Source organism: Myotis brandtii, unplaced genomic scaffold (assembly GCF_000412655.1).
Source record: "Myotis brandtii unplaced genomic scaffold, ASM41265v1 scaffold8, whole genome shotgun sequence".
Lineage (NCBI taxonomy): Eukaryota > Metazoa > Chordata > Mammalia > Chiroptera > Vespertilionidae > Myotis > Myotis brandtii.
This window is the reverse complement of record NW_005371219.1, coordinates 8,338,202-8,353,294: the sequence shown is the minus strand read 5'-3', so window position 1 is coordinate 8,353,294 and position 15,093 is coordinate 8,338,202. Positions and strand designations below refer to the sequence as shown.

The following is a 15,093-nucleotide window of genomic DNA, read 5'->3' as shown; positions in this document are numbered from 1 at the left end:
GTTTTAGAGAGCACATCACCATGACGTTATATATATATATCTCACTATTTTTTCTGCCTTTCCCTCACCACCATCCCAACTTATCCAAGAGAATGTAAGCATCATAAAAATGGGGACATTAATTGTTCACAACTCTATTACTCAAAGAACACACTGAATGAGCTCTCAAATGTTTACAAGGTAAATAAATCTTCAAAAGCGAATTATTTGGTTGAAGCATTATCCTGTAAACCCACCTAAAGGTTGCAGTTGGATTTCCAGTCAGGACACATACCTAGGTTGCAGGTTCGATCCTAGTTGGGGCACGTACAGGGACAACTGATTAATGTTTCTCCCTTTCTCTCTCTCCCGCTACCCTCTTTCCTCTCTTTAAAAATCAATAAACATACCCTCCAGTGAGGATTTTTTTTAAGAGAGAAAAAAGTGAATATTCCAAAACAAGAATGTAGTATTTCTATTTATTACAGTCTTTTTTTGTCTTTCAGTAAAAAAATTTTTCCCCTAATCCTCACTGGAGGATATGTATTTTTTAAATTGATTAGAAAGAGAAGGCAAGGAAGGAGGGAGGGAGAGAAACATTGATGTGAAAGAGAAACATTGTTCAGTTGCCTTCTGAATGCACCCCAACCAGGGGTCGAACCTGCAACCTAGGCATGTGCCCTGACCAGGAATTGAACCCACAACCTTTTGGTGCACAGGACAACAGTCCAACCAACCGAGCCACCCAACTAGGGATTAAGTTTTCTTTATATTTCTCAAAAAAGCTAATCTGAAGAATATCAGCATATATCACACAAAGTATGCTAAATTCTGGTTTAAAAACTTTTTAAAAAACATATTGATTTCAGAGAGGAAGGGAAAGGGAGAAAGAGATAGAAACATCAATGATTAGAGAGAATCATTAATCAGCTGCATCCTGCATGAAACCTGCAACCCGGGCATGTGCCCTGACCGGGAATCGAACTGTGACCTCTTGGTTCATAGGTCGAAGCTCAACCACTAAGCCACACCAGCCGGGCTAAGAAATTTTTGTTATATATAAATGTATAATGATGAAAAATGTACTTATTAAGAGTCAGTAAGAACAATGGAAATACAATGATATATGAGATGTATTGAGGAAGAGAAACTTGGCAAAGGGTGTGGAGGGGAAGGTAGAATAGGAAGAAGGAAAGGAAGCAATAGTAAGATAATGCTAAGAAGTAAGTGTTATCCAACTGTGAGTCAGCAAAGGCCTCAATTAGGCCACTAACGTAGACAAGAGAAGGAAGAGAGTTCTGAGGAAAAATTACAGACTTCCTCCATCTCCCATGAAATAAGACAAAACTAAACTATTTGAAAAAAAGAAATCATATTTGTTTTACCCACTTTATTCCAAGTAATTTTCTGAGAAATAGTAAATATTAAAATTTGGAATGTTTTGCTTTCAAGTTGCATTACAAATAATTCTTACCTTGCTCTCTCTTTCTAATTCACTTCGCAGCCATTCAAAGTCACTGTATCTTCTTCTAACTGTAGATTCCTTCAGCTTGAAAATAGGCAGATTTGTCTGAAACAAAAAAGGTCACTCCTAAATTGAAGCATATTACAGGGACTTTCAAATAAGGAGTGGTGAGATCTGTTTGTCAAATTAATAACATGGCAAACCTGGTGACCTTAAGATAAGAAAGTCACAAAGTTATTAAGGTGTCATTTTATCTTTAGCAAAATGAACCTTAGCTGTTAAAGAAGTATGTTATTTACACTACAGTACACTTTCTATATGCACATTTGCACATATACTATTGGATGTCATTCTGTCTGAGGTTAGTTACATAAACAAAAGATTTTGTTTTGTATGAAAAACGTACTTATTAAGAGTCAGTAAAAACACTGGAAATACAATGATATATGAGATGTATTGAGGAAGAGAAACTTGGCAAAGGGTGTGGAGGGGAAGGTAGAATAGGAAGAAGGAAAGGAAGCAATAGTAAGATAATGCTAAGAAGTAAGTGTTATCCAACTGTGAGTCAGCAAAGGCCTCAATTAGGCCACTAACGTAGACAAGAGAAGGAAGAGAGTTCTGAGGAAAAATTACAGACTTCCTCCATCTCCCATGAAATAAGACAAAACTAAACTATTTGAAAAAAAGAAATCATATTTGTTTTACCCACTTTATTCCAAGTAATTTTCTGAGAAATAGTAAATATTAAAATTTGGAATGTTTTGCTTTCAAGTTGCATTACAAATAATTCTTACCTTGCTCTCTCTTTCTAATTCACTTCGCAGCCATTCAAAGTCACTGTATCTTCTTCTAACTGTAGATTCCTTCAGCTTGAAAATAGGCAGATTTGTCTGAAACAAAAAAGGTCACTCCTAAATTGAAGCATATTACAGGGACTTTCAAATAAGGAGTGGTGAGATCTGTTTGTCAAATTAATAACATGGCAAACCTGGTGACCTTAAGATAAGAAAGTCACAAAGTTATTAAGGTGTCATTTTATCTTTAGCAAAATGAAGCTTAGCTGTTAAAAAAGTATGTTATTTACACTACAGTACACTTCCTATATGCACATTTGCACATGTACTATTGGATGTCATTCTGTCTGAGGTTAGTTACATAAACAAAAGATTTTGTTTTGTTTTACATAAACAAATAGATTTTTTCTATTTCAGTGATTTATAAAAATGTCAACTGAACAGGGTGAAGATACAGCTAGCTGATTGCAATCCAGTTTAAATAGCACCTCAGTATATAATGCTCATTAGAGAAATAGACCTTAACTACTTTGAAATGAAATACAAAATATTTTATTGTTACTAGATTAGATGTTGCATAATGGAAGAAATAAAGAATTATTCTTAATGATCTTTAAAAATGCCAAAAAGTCACTCTTGACACTAGTAGGAAACCAAGAACCATACACTTTAGATCAGATTCACAGATCCAGAGCTTTACAGGCTGAGGGGAAAATTAACAATGAGAAACATAGTGCCCAGTACTTGGAGGTTACATCCAAGTGGAAGAAAACTTTTAGAGATTGCAAAAATCACTTCTGTCAACTTCTAAGTTTAAAGTAACAAGAAAGACTTCTGTTATCTTTTACTGATCCCTAAAAAAAGAGAGAACATAGTACCAAATCCAATAAAAAGTGGTTTATGATTAAGGACAATTAGCGGAAGCTGTATAGCATCACAATTTTATTATCAAGAATAATATTTTTTAAGAATAAATTTTATGAGCCCTCATTCACTGCTGGTGGGAATGTATACTGGTACAGCCTCTATGGAAAACAATATGGTAACCCCCTCTTCTGGGTATCTACCCCCAAAATTTGAAAACATTTGTTTGTAAAAATATATGTACCCCTATGTTCATTGCAGCATTATTCACAGTGGCCAAGACATGAAAACAAAGTGTCCTTCAATAGATTGTTGGATAAAGATGTGGTACATATATACGATGGAATACTACTCAGCTATAAGAAAAGGTAAAATACTACTATTTGTAACAATATGGACAGAACTTGAGAATATAATGCTAAAAAAAGTAAGTCAGACAGAAAAAGTCAAGAACCATGATTTTACTCAGATGTAGGATATAAAACTGAAAACAACAAACAGGGGGGTGGGAGTGGCTGGGGAGAGGTTAATGGGGGGGAAAGGAGACATACGTAATACTTTAAACCAGTGGTTCTCAACCTGTGGGTCGCGACCCCTTTGGGGGTCGAACGACCCTTTCACAGGGGTCGCCTAAGACCATCGGAAAACACATATATAATTACATATTGTTTTTGTGATTAATCACTATGCTTTAATTATGTTCAATTTGTAACAATGAAATTGGGGGTCACCACAACATGAGGAACTGTATTAAAGGGTCGAGGCATTAGAAAGGTTGAGAACCACTGCTTTAAACAATAAAGAATTATAAATAAATAAATAAAATAATTTTTAAAACCACAAATGAACAAACAGGTTCTAGCTAGTCTGGATAGAGTGGATAAAGTGTCGGCCTGCAGACTGCAGGGTCCCGGGTTCGATTCCAGTCAAGGGCACATGCCCAGGTTTCGGGCTCGATCCTCAGTAGGGGGCATGCAGGAGGCAGCCGGTTAATGGTTCTCTTTCTTTTTTCTTTTTTTTGGGAATATTAACTGTTTTTATTTTTATTTTTTTAATTTTGTTTTGTTGCTTAAAGTATTACAAAGAGTATTATATATGTCTCCTGTTTTTCCCTTCTTGATATTCCCCCGGCTTAATGGTTCTCTTTCATCACTGATGTTTACATCTCTCTCTTCCTCTCTGAAATCAATAAAACTATAAAAAAAAATATGAACAAACAAGACAAACAAACAAAAACTCAGACACAGACAACAGTATGGTAGTTACCAGAGGGAAAAGGGGGTGGGAGAGAGGTAGTAGGGTAAAAGGGATCAAATACAAGATGATGGAGAGAGATGTGACTCTGGGTGGTAAACACACAATGCAATATACAGATAATGTATCACAGAATTGTACACTTGAAAGTATATAATTTTATTAACCAATGTCACTCCAATAAGTTTAATTTTAAAAAGAATAGATTTTAAAATGCACATATCACAATGTTTGTAGGGAACAGAATTACCTAACACAATTAATATTATATCATACTGAAAATGATACTTAATACTACAGTTGACCCTTGAATGACACAGGTTTGAACTTCAAGGTTCCAATTAGGCTTGGCTTTTTTTTTTCTCCTCTCTTTTTTTAAAGTATTGTTTTTGTTTTTTTAAATGGTTTTTATTGACTTTTTAGAGAGAGAGAGAGGGAGAGGGGAAGAGAGTAATAGAAACATCACTGAGAAACATCAACATTGATCAGCTGTCTCTTATATGCTCCCCTGCTAGGGATCAAGCCCACAACCTGGGCATGTACCCTGACTCGATGGGGATCAAGCCCACAACCTGGGCATGTACCCTGACTTGGAATCGAACCAGCGATCATGGGTCAACACTCAACCACTGAGCAACACTGGTCGGGCATTTTTCCTCCCAATAAATATATAGAAAAATTTCATGGAGATCTGCAATAATCTGAAAAAACTCACAAGCCTTGTAGCCTAGAAATATGAAAAATATTTTAAAAAGTTAGATACACTATGAATGCATTAAATATATATAGATACTAGTCTATTTTATCATTTACTACCATAAAATATCTACAAATCTATTGTAAAAAGTTAAAACACAATTACAGACCATACATCACACCATTGGCTGTTGAGAGAAATGTAAACAAATGTAAAGATTAAATCATAACTGCATAAAATGAACTGTAGTAATACTGTGCTACTGTAATAATTTCATAGTGACCTGTTGTATCAACTATACTAGGTTACCCTAAAACAGTCATATATGCTTCTTTGTTATCAATTCATGAAACTTTATACCTGTAAATATGAATTTCTTTTTCATAATATCTTTACATTTTTAGTATCCAGTATGAGTAATACATGTAACATCTATAGTGTTTTGTATTAGATAAGGCAATATTGATGTAAGTTGTGACAGACAATTCATTGCTAAACAAATGACATGAACTTACGGTATTGATAAATACAGCCCAATACTGTAAATGTAGTTTATTGTCCTTATGATGTTCTTAGTAACATTTTCTTTCCTCGGGCTTACTTAATTGTAAGACTATAGTATATAATACATATAACATACAAAACATGTGTCAATAGACTATTTATGTTATGGGTAAGGCTTCCAGCCAACAGTAGGCTATTAGGAGTTAAGTTTTGGGGAAGTCAAGTTGCAGGAGGATTTTCAACTGCATGGGGGGTTGGCACCCCAACCGCCAGTGCTGTTCAAGAGTCAAATGTATATACTTTCAGATTAACTGGTCCTTACTTCAACCTTTGCACTTATAGAACTATAAACTGTTTTAGAGCTGAAAAAAAAAGTTAACTGCCACTAAAAGAAAAGACTGCCTTCTTATTTTGTATACAAATCATCATATAAAATTCACTCGTAAGAAAATTCCAATCATTTGTTAAACTTAATGCCACTGGTAATTGTCATTCAGCTAAAGAGAAGCTTTTTATTCAGGATCTTAAACCCACTTTGTAGTGGTCTAAGCTTTTTCTAAAGTGTATTAACTTCTCTATGTTGTATACCTTATAGCTTGGAATCTTCTACAGATGCTATTGGGCATAACACTGTATAGATTTCAAGCATGAAACCAAATCTCACAAGAGGTTTAAAAGCACTTGAATTTTCTTTCCCAGGTAACCACAACATTTGTCCATTGTATTAATGACTAAGAGCAAAATGCACCTAACAAGACTCTTATTATACTAAAAGTCAAGCTTATATTTAGAGATGCTGGCTTGCTGTACAGAGAGGTATTCTCATTCCCCACAGGGAATAAAATTAGGTCCCCTGGAGAGCAGGATGATAATTCCCAGAAAGAAAGCACTGGATTATTTCTCTCTAATTTCACTCATTGGCTTTTTAACCAAGTTCACCCTTCCGCATTAAAATATTAAGTCTTTGTAAGTGTCTACAGGTAGAAAGGCCTTTATAGAATTGAGTGTTTTATGCAGGTGAGATTTTACATTTTGAATTCCCTCCTCTCAAATTACTTTACAAAGGGGATTAGCTGCTCTCTTTATTCAGTATGTTAAGATCAAGCTTGTGAAAAGAGTTCCCTAAGAATTTTCATACTTCTGGGTACGGAAGTCTATAAAGTTAATCTCTGAAACAACATATCAAGCTTACAGGTACAATGTTGAGGGAAGAGTGCCAATCTGGCTCATTTTACCTCCCATTTTCCCTTTTGAACTTTTGACACAATCATGATTATATCTGATTCACTTTAATAGTAGGGGAGTGGGAGGGAGAAAAAAATCCAATCCTTTCTATGATTAGCTAATAGTTTGACAGATTATACATTAAAAAAGGATCATGGTTAGTTTAAAGAAAATTCTTTTATTTAGTTTTCTCAGCTGGCTATGATTTCTCTTTGTATAAAGACTGCCATATTTTTTTTCAGGGGTCCTCAAACTACGGCCCACGGGCCACATGCAAATACAAATATTGTATTTGTTCCCGTTTTGTTTTTTTACTTCAAAATAAGATATGTGCAGTGTGCATAGGAATTTATTCATAGTTTTTTTTTTTAAACTATAGTCCGGCCCTCCAACGGTCTGAGGGACAGTGAACTGGCCCCCTGTTTAAAAAGTTTGAGGACCCCTGCTTTTGATAGTCACATCAAGTAATTCTTAATATTATTTGCTCATTGCTTTAGAGTGTAAGTTTGCCTGTCAATGTCTTCCTGATCATCACAAGGAATTTCAATTCAACTTGATCAAAATACAAATGGAAAATGCATAGGTTTTTTGTTTAAAATATATTTTAAAAAAAACAAAGAGGTAATTTTATTAAAAGGTAAAGAAGTTAGAAAACAATGAAAGATAAAGATGAATAACCTGACAAATAAAATAGGCAGAACACAGAAAAACTAATGGCCGATAACACCCAACTTCACTCACACAAGAAATGCCAGTTAAAACAGTAAGATCCCATTTTCATATATCAAACAGGCACGAATTAAAATTTAGTTCCCAGTGACAGTAGGGTAGAGAGATAAACAACTAAAAATACCCGCTAATGCCTGGCTTGTGTAGCTCAGTGTTTGAGCCTTGACCCATGAATCAGGAGATGTTGGTTTGATTCCTGGTCAGGGCACATGCCTGGATTGTGAGCTGGATCCCCAGTAGGGGGCATGCAGGAGGGAGCCAATCAATGATTCTCTCTTGTCACTGATGTTTCTATCTCTCTCCCTCTCCCTTCCTCTCTCTGATATCAATAAAAATATATTTTTAAAAAAGTCATTAAAAAGAAAAATAAATAAAAATACATGCTAATGGTAGTGAAAATTTGGCACAACCTGTAAGGAGACCATTTTGGTGACGTCTTTCACCCCTTTTTAAAAAAAAAATTCTTTTTCAATTAGAGTTGACATACAGTATTAGTTTCAGGTGTAAAACATAGTGAGTAGACACTGACATACCTTATAAAATGATCACCCTGATAAGTCTAGTAGCCATATTACACCATGCATAGTAACTACATTACTGAGTATACTCCCTATGTTGTACTTTACATCCCCATATCATTCCTTTAAATGCATATATCTTTTGAGCCAAGAGGTTCACTAAGGATTAATCCTACAAATATTTCCTCATGCAAAAAGATATTGGTGCAGAGGTTTACATTAGCAGTGTTTATGTAATAGCAAAACAAAACTAAAAAACCTAACTAAATTCTTACAATCGTAAAATGAAATTTTATATAGCTTTTACAAAATATAACATTTATAACATCTAAATATGGGACACAAAGTTAAAAGAGCAAAAAGAAGTCAATCAAAAATCTCTACTCCATATCCTACCTCAACTATTGAAATAAAAGACATCAGTGGTTCTTCAACCTGGTAAACTTCAGAATTACCTGAGTAGCTTAAAACAATTTCTGAAGTGGAAGTATAACACAAACATAGAAAAGTGCACAAATACATTGAGGTACAGCTCAATAAGTTTTCAATGGTAATAATCTGAGTAGTCATTAATAATAATAAAGTCCTGAGTCCTACCTCATATCTCAGATCAACTAAACCAGCTTTTAGTGGAATGGGCTCTTTAAAAAGAGTTCCCCAAATCTAAGTAACAAAATAAACTGATGAATGGAGTGACTCCAGAGACATGGAAGCATGGAACAGAGTGCAGAATCTCAGAGGGAAGGCAGAGGAAGGTGGGTGGGTGGGACGTAATCAACCAAGAACCTTGTATGCATCTATGCATGGCCCATGGCCACAGACAATTGGGGCAATGAGGGCCTGGGGTGGGGCAGGGCTGCTGAAGAGGGTCAATGGGGGAAAACAGGACATAGGTAATATTTTCAACAATAAAGAATTATTTTTTAAAAATGTTTGGTGAACAAACATTCTGGAAAATAAAATAAAAATAAAAAGAATTTCCCATATGATTTATACACAAGTATAGGAACTATTACCATACCACATCAGACTGGTTCAAAAGATCACAAATAAGCAGCTAAAGCAGTGCTTAGAAGGAAATGTACAGCTGCAAATGTCCACATTAAAAAAGAAGTATATCTCAAATGAATAACCTAACATTCCACCTTTGGAAACTAGAAAAAGAACAAGCTAAACACAAAACAAGTAGAAGGAAGAAGAAATAAACAGGAGACTAATCAAATTTGAGATTATTTTTAATATACTGTTTTACAAAACTTTTGACACAATAGTCATACTATTCCTTTTATAGAAGAAAATCAAAGTCAGTAACCTTACTAACTCTCATTCTTACCTTAAAATCTCAGAGATTCATTCAGTATATGAGTATACATTTTCTAATATTCCATACTACAGTGGTTAAGAACTCAGTCTCTGTCTAGGGTTAAATTCCAGCCATACCACTTAGCTATGTGACGGGTAACTTAATCTCCCTGTTTCTTAATTTGCTCATCTATAAACTGGAAATAATAGTGTGAAAGTATATCAAATTAGATGGTTTAGAAGTTAAATTAACCTAGATGATTTCTTTTCTACTACTTGGGAAATCATATAAATATTTTGAAATAAATAAGATCTGTAATGCTGGGAAACCATATTCTTATAATCCTATCTCAGACAGTTGTTGTAGTGATAAAATGAGGTTATACATAAAGCATCCTTAGAACTATACCCGTCACATAATAATTGCACCGTAAGTCTAAGTTATTTCTTTGTTTTTCTTATATTACCCATTTTGTGTCTTTTTAAAACTTAGCAAAAAGTTCTAATATTATAACACTCTCCTTATACTTTTAACCAATTCTTATTGTTGTTTACTTTGTAAATCTTCTAGTTATTTTTGCTAAACCATTTGAGAGTAAACTGCAGACATTATAACCCCTTACCACTAGGTCCTTCAGTGTGCATTTCCTAAGGACATTCCCTTATATATCCACAGAACAAGAACCAAATACAGCACATTAAATGTTAACATACAGCCCATATTCAAATTTTACCAGCTGTCCCAATAGCATCCTTCATAACTCTTAAAACAGAATCCCTTTAAGAATCAAGGACTCATTATCTCTTTAGTCTCCTTCAATCTAGAACAGTCCTCCCGCCTTTTAGCCATTCAAGACATTGACAATTTTAAAGAGTGCAGGCCTGAGTTTACCCGTTTCCTCATGACCAGCTTCATGTTCTGCATTTGGGGCAGGAATGTTCCTAATGCAAGAATGTTGGCCTTCTCAGTGTATCACATCAGATGGCATATTGTCCTATTACTGAATCACTTGGTTAAGGTTAGGTAAGCCAGGTTTTTCCAAAATGAAGTTACCTTTTTTCCTCTTTATTGTAAGTTTTTCTTATTCTTGCACTTTCCCGTTATAATAAAACTAGAGGCCCGGTGCACGAAATTCGTGAACGGGTAGGGTTCTTAGGCCTGGCCGGCAATCAGGGCCGATCTGTGGGGCAACCAGGGTGGGGCGATTGGGGGACCCCTGCTGGCACCCACCTTGGCTGGCCTGGGGCCTGTGGGCTGGGGGCAGCTCCTGCACTGAGTGTCTGCCCACTGGTGGTCAATGTGTGTCACAGCGACTGGTCATCGTTCCACCATTCGGTCGATTTGCGTATTAGGCTTTTATTATATAGGATTTAGTGCTATTTGGAATATACCCAGCTAAATTTAAAACTTACAGAATGAGCCCTAGCCAGTTTGGCTCAGTGGATAGAGCGTCAGCCTGCAGACCCATGGGTCCTAGGTTCAATTCTGGTCAAGGGCATGTACCTCGGCTGCAGGCTCCTCCTTGGCCCGAACCCTGGTCAGGGCTCGTGCAGGAGGCAACCAATCAATGTGTTTCTCTCACATTGATGTTTCTCTCTGTCTTTCCCTCTCTTTCCCGCTCTCCCTAAAATAAATGGAAAAATATCCTCGGGTGAAGATGAACAAAAAAAATAAGATAAAAATTAAATTAAATTTTTAAAAAAACTTACAGAATGAAGTTTTAAATTTAAAGCACAGAATGAATTCTGCTTCTTGGAAAAATTCACATTTTTAGGTGAAGTTATTTGCCTGATTTAACCATTAGGAGAGAGACTGGCTTATTGTAGGAAAACTCTACTCTGCCAAATACAGTGTGAAAATGCAAAACCAGAAGAGGATTTATAGTCTACATGGCTAGGATGGAGCCGTGAGTAGTTGTACTTGCCCTAGGAGAAATTCACGGCAACTCTCAAGCTTCTGTGCATCTTGCCTTTTCATTTCCAAGAGGAGGGTGCATTTTGCCTAGCTCATGACAAGGTGATGGACTGTTTATGTAAGATACCTGGGATGTTCAGAAAACTAGAAAAAAACAAGACTAAAAATCTGAAGAAAACAGTTCAATATTATTTTGTTACTGTACACTTGTTCTAATAATGTACCAGAAACACAACTCCAAAAAGATGAAACGTTATAAGAGGTCTGTTTGCCTGATATCCTTAAACTGCTATTTTTAATTAAAGGGAAACCAGCCATTTCCCACAAAGTATTACTAATCACATGGAGTAAAATCATCAGGAATCCAGACATTATATAAGAAAGAACAGATTTCTGAAACCATGTTACAGAGCTCTAAAACAAGTGCTCCCTTCACATCTAAGCGGAGGAAACTGCCACATTATTAGTCTCCAAAGAACTGAGTCTTACACACTTACACAGGCTGACCTATTAAAGTCAGCAGCTCACAGATACCCTATATGTAACCCGATTAGCACTGATAGCTAAGCAGAAAACCAAGCCTCAAAATGTGATCACCTGAATATAGCTTAACAAAAGATATTAGAAAAATGTTTACTAGGTGTTTCTAGTATTTCTTCAGATAGTGTCACGTGTACATTTGAAAAAAGAGACTGGCAACGACATCAAAAGTATACTCAATAGACCATACTCTATTCAACCAATCCTAAGAGATGTAAATGGATGCCTCACTGCAGTTCTCATTAAACGGTTGCATTTCTCCAAATATCTACATCTAGAGATAAAGGATAAGCTGAGAAGTGCTTAAGCTATTACCTCTCCCTTCAGTACTTTTGATACTTGTTTTACCCAATCTGGAACAGCATGAATAACCGGAGATATGGTTTATAACCTAGATGAACTCTAAATATGTCTGGGGAGAAGTCATTTAAGTGAAGAATAAGCTTTTAGTCTGGTGAACCTTTGAAATGTAGATTGTCACTAAGCCAAGGTATTTGGTTTAGTTTCGTTAAAAAAAAAAAGGACATGGCCTTCCAGTGATACAATTTCCCGCTATTTTAGAAGTATCCTTTATGGTATAATTTCCAAAACAATAGAGAAGAAATTATCTAGATTGGTTTAATGCACGAACCAAGTAATTCCATATACTTTTCCTTCTTTGTCTATATTTTTCATTTGTGAATTGGCAACAAGACTCATTTACAAGCTCATGCAAGGTTTTTCAATGAGCAACCATTAATGGACTTGTGGAATAACAATTCTACTGTAAGTAAGGCAAAATTCACTCATATTTGCTTATGAATATTTACATAATCCTACAGACTTCTCCAGATATAACTGAACTCTGTCAGGGACCACACAGACTTTACATCCAACCTGGACTGTTCTGGACAGGACTGAAGAGATAAAAAGTTAGTATGCACTCTGAAAAGCACTATTTTTCTCATCCCAGTTCACTTTAGTTAAGCAATTTCCTAAGGTAATAAATGATCCTATCAAAAAAAATAAGTCTCTAACCTTTGTTTGGTTGGATTAAAAGTTTTTCTATCTTAATTGTCACAGAAAATGGGGTCTGTGTGAAGTTGGTGCACACGTTGGAGACTGTCACAGGGGTCACAGTGACCAGACTGTGACTGACCAGAAACACAGTGAGATGGGGCAGAAAGGTCAAAGAAACTCAATAGAAAAAGCCCTGTGTACACTGATCCCTTCATATATGACCCCCTGTATATTCATGGCCAATATAACTTATAATCAACTAAAGACAAGACCAACAAGTCAACTTCAATTCCAGGAAAACTGGACAAACAGATGTCTGGTAGTTTGAGTCTAACATTTTAAAATATATTTTTATTGATTTTAGAGAGGAAGGGGGAGAGAGAGAGAGAGATAGAAACATCAATGATGAGAGAGAACTGTTGATCGGCTGCCTCCTGCAAGCCCCTACTGGGGGCCAAGCCTGCAACAGGGCATGTGTCCTTGATCGGAATCGACCCTAGGACCCTTCAGTCCACAGGCCAATGCTCTATCCACTGAGTCAAACCAGCTAGAGTTTGAGTCTAACATTTTAATTCAAATAGCTCCATTTGGCTAAAGGTTACTGTATTAGACCAATTTTAGACAAAGGCAGATCAAAAGCTCTAGAGTGCCCTGACTGGTTTGGCTCAGTGGATAGAGCATCTGCCTGCAGACTGAAAGGTCCCGGGTTCAATTCCAGTCAAGGGCATGTACCTTGGTTGCAGGCACATCCCCAGTAGGGGGTGTGCAGGAGGCAACTGATCGATGTTTCTCTCTCATCGATGTTTCTAACTCTCTATCCCTCTCCCTTCCTCTCTGTAAAAAATCAATAAAATATATATTTAAAAAAAAAATAAAAAAAAACACACACATTTTTATTGATTTCAGAGAGGAAGGGAGAGGGAGAGATAGGAACATCTGATAAGAGAGAATCATTGATCAGCTACCTCTTGCTCGCCCCTCAATGGGGATCGAGCCCCATACCTGGGCATGTGCCCTAACGGGGAATCTCATGGTTCATAGGTCGATGCTCAACCAGTGAGCCACAAGGCCAGGCTGGTTTTGACATTGTTGAATATTCTTCATACAAAAGCTCTGAATGCCTTACATATTTGATACATATTTTCATATTCTTCATCATCTTTTCTTAAGTTGGATTTTTAAAATCTGTCTTATCAGGAAAAAGTACAGAACAAAAAAAAAAACACACACACGTATTTTTCCATATATAAGATGCTATTTTTTTCTAAAATTGTTAGACTGAAAATTGAGGGGTGACTTATACACGGAAGTCAGCTGAGGAGGGAGCCGCCCCTGCGCGTAGCTGCCCATACCTTGTCAAGCAGGCTTCCTGCAATCACGAGCCTTATTGTTACTGACATCGGCTGATGCCATAATTGGAGGTGGAGGTGGAGAGTGTACAGATGCAACAGGGACCAGAGCGTTCTGAGCCATAAAGGTGTCAAAAAATAAAAAGATAAATACTGGTAAGCAATTGTCTTGCTCTGCAAAATTCAAACAATGTAATCAGCTATGCAAAAGAGCATGGATATAGAGCTGCAGAGAGACAATTAGGACCTGCTCCCACTGAGTGTATGATCAGACAGTGGAGAAAACAGGAAGAACAACTCCTTAAGATGACAAAAAAGAAGGTCTTAAGAGGAAAACCAACAAAATGGGCAAACTTGGAGCAGTACCAGAGTGTGTCAACCAAGCTTACTCAATGTCAGGCAAGAATGTTTGCAAGCGAAATAAACATTGTTGATTTTACAGGAAAGGCAAAATGGTGCTTCAATTTCATGAGAAGAAAAGGGTTGGCCATGAGAACATGAACAAAGTTCAGAAAATGCCACCAGTTTATGGGGATGATCTCACATATATAGACAGTGACTCAGAAGATAGCAGGGATACAATAGAAGTTGAAATGACTGGAACTAACAGTGATGAAGAAGAGAGCAGTGATGCAACAGAGGCTGAATAAAGTGATATACTGCATAATATCATAGTACTGGTATATAAACATTACCTGCGATAATTATTAAATAAAAATGTGTTCTGTTTTATATTTAAAATATTGATTTCTTAATTTGGGGTTGGAAAAGTGGGGGCCGTCTTATACATGAGGGCATCTTATAAACGGAAAAATACAGTAAATAAATAAATAAAGCACACACACACACAAAGATAAAATTTGTCTTATCACAAATGGATATAGACATTTTAGAAAACATTGTTCTTGCTCATTTTAAATGACCGCCTGAAGTTAAGATGGAGGTTCCTTCTCAAAATTC

General features: G+C 36.2%; 1 protein-coding gene across 1 annotated transcript in view; it reads right to left on the bottom strand.

Moving 5' to 3' along the window:
* The window catches only part of SNX3 (sorting nexin 3), a gene marked incomplete at its 5' end in the record, with an annotated part of 7,674 nt that extends 5,331 nt beyond the window's left edge, over positions 1 to 2,343 (bottom strand). Inside the window, one exon of the mRNA XM_014531276.1 lies at positions 2,239 to 2,343. Coding sequence (XP_014386762.1) covers positions 2,239 to 2,343 — 105 coding nt within the window. The remainder of the gene's footprint in view (positions 1 to 2,238) is intronic.
* Between the last annotated feature and the right edge of the window lie 12,750 nt (positions 2,344 to 15,093).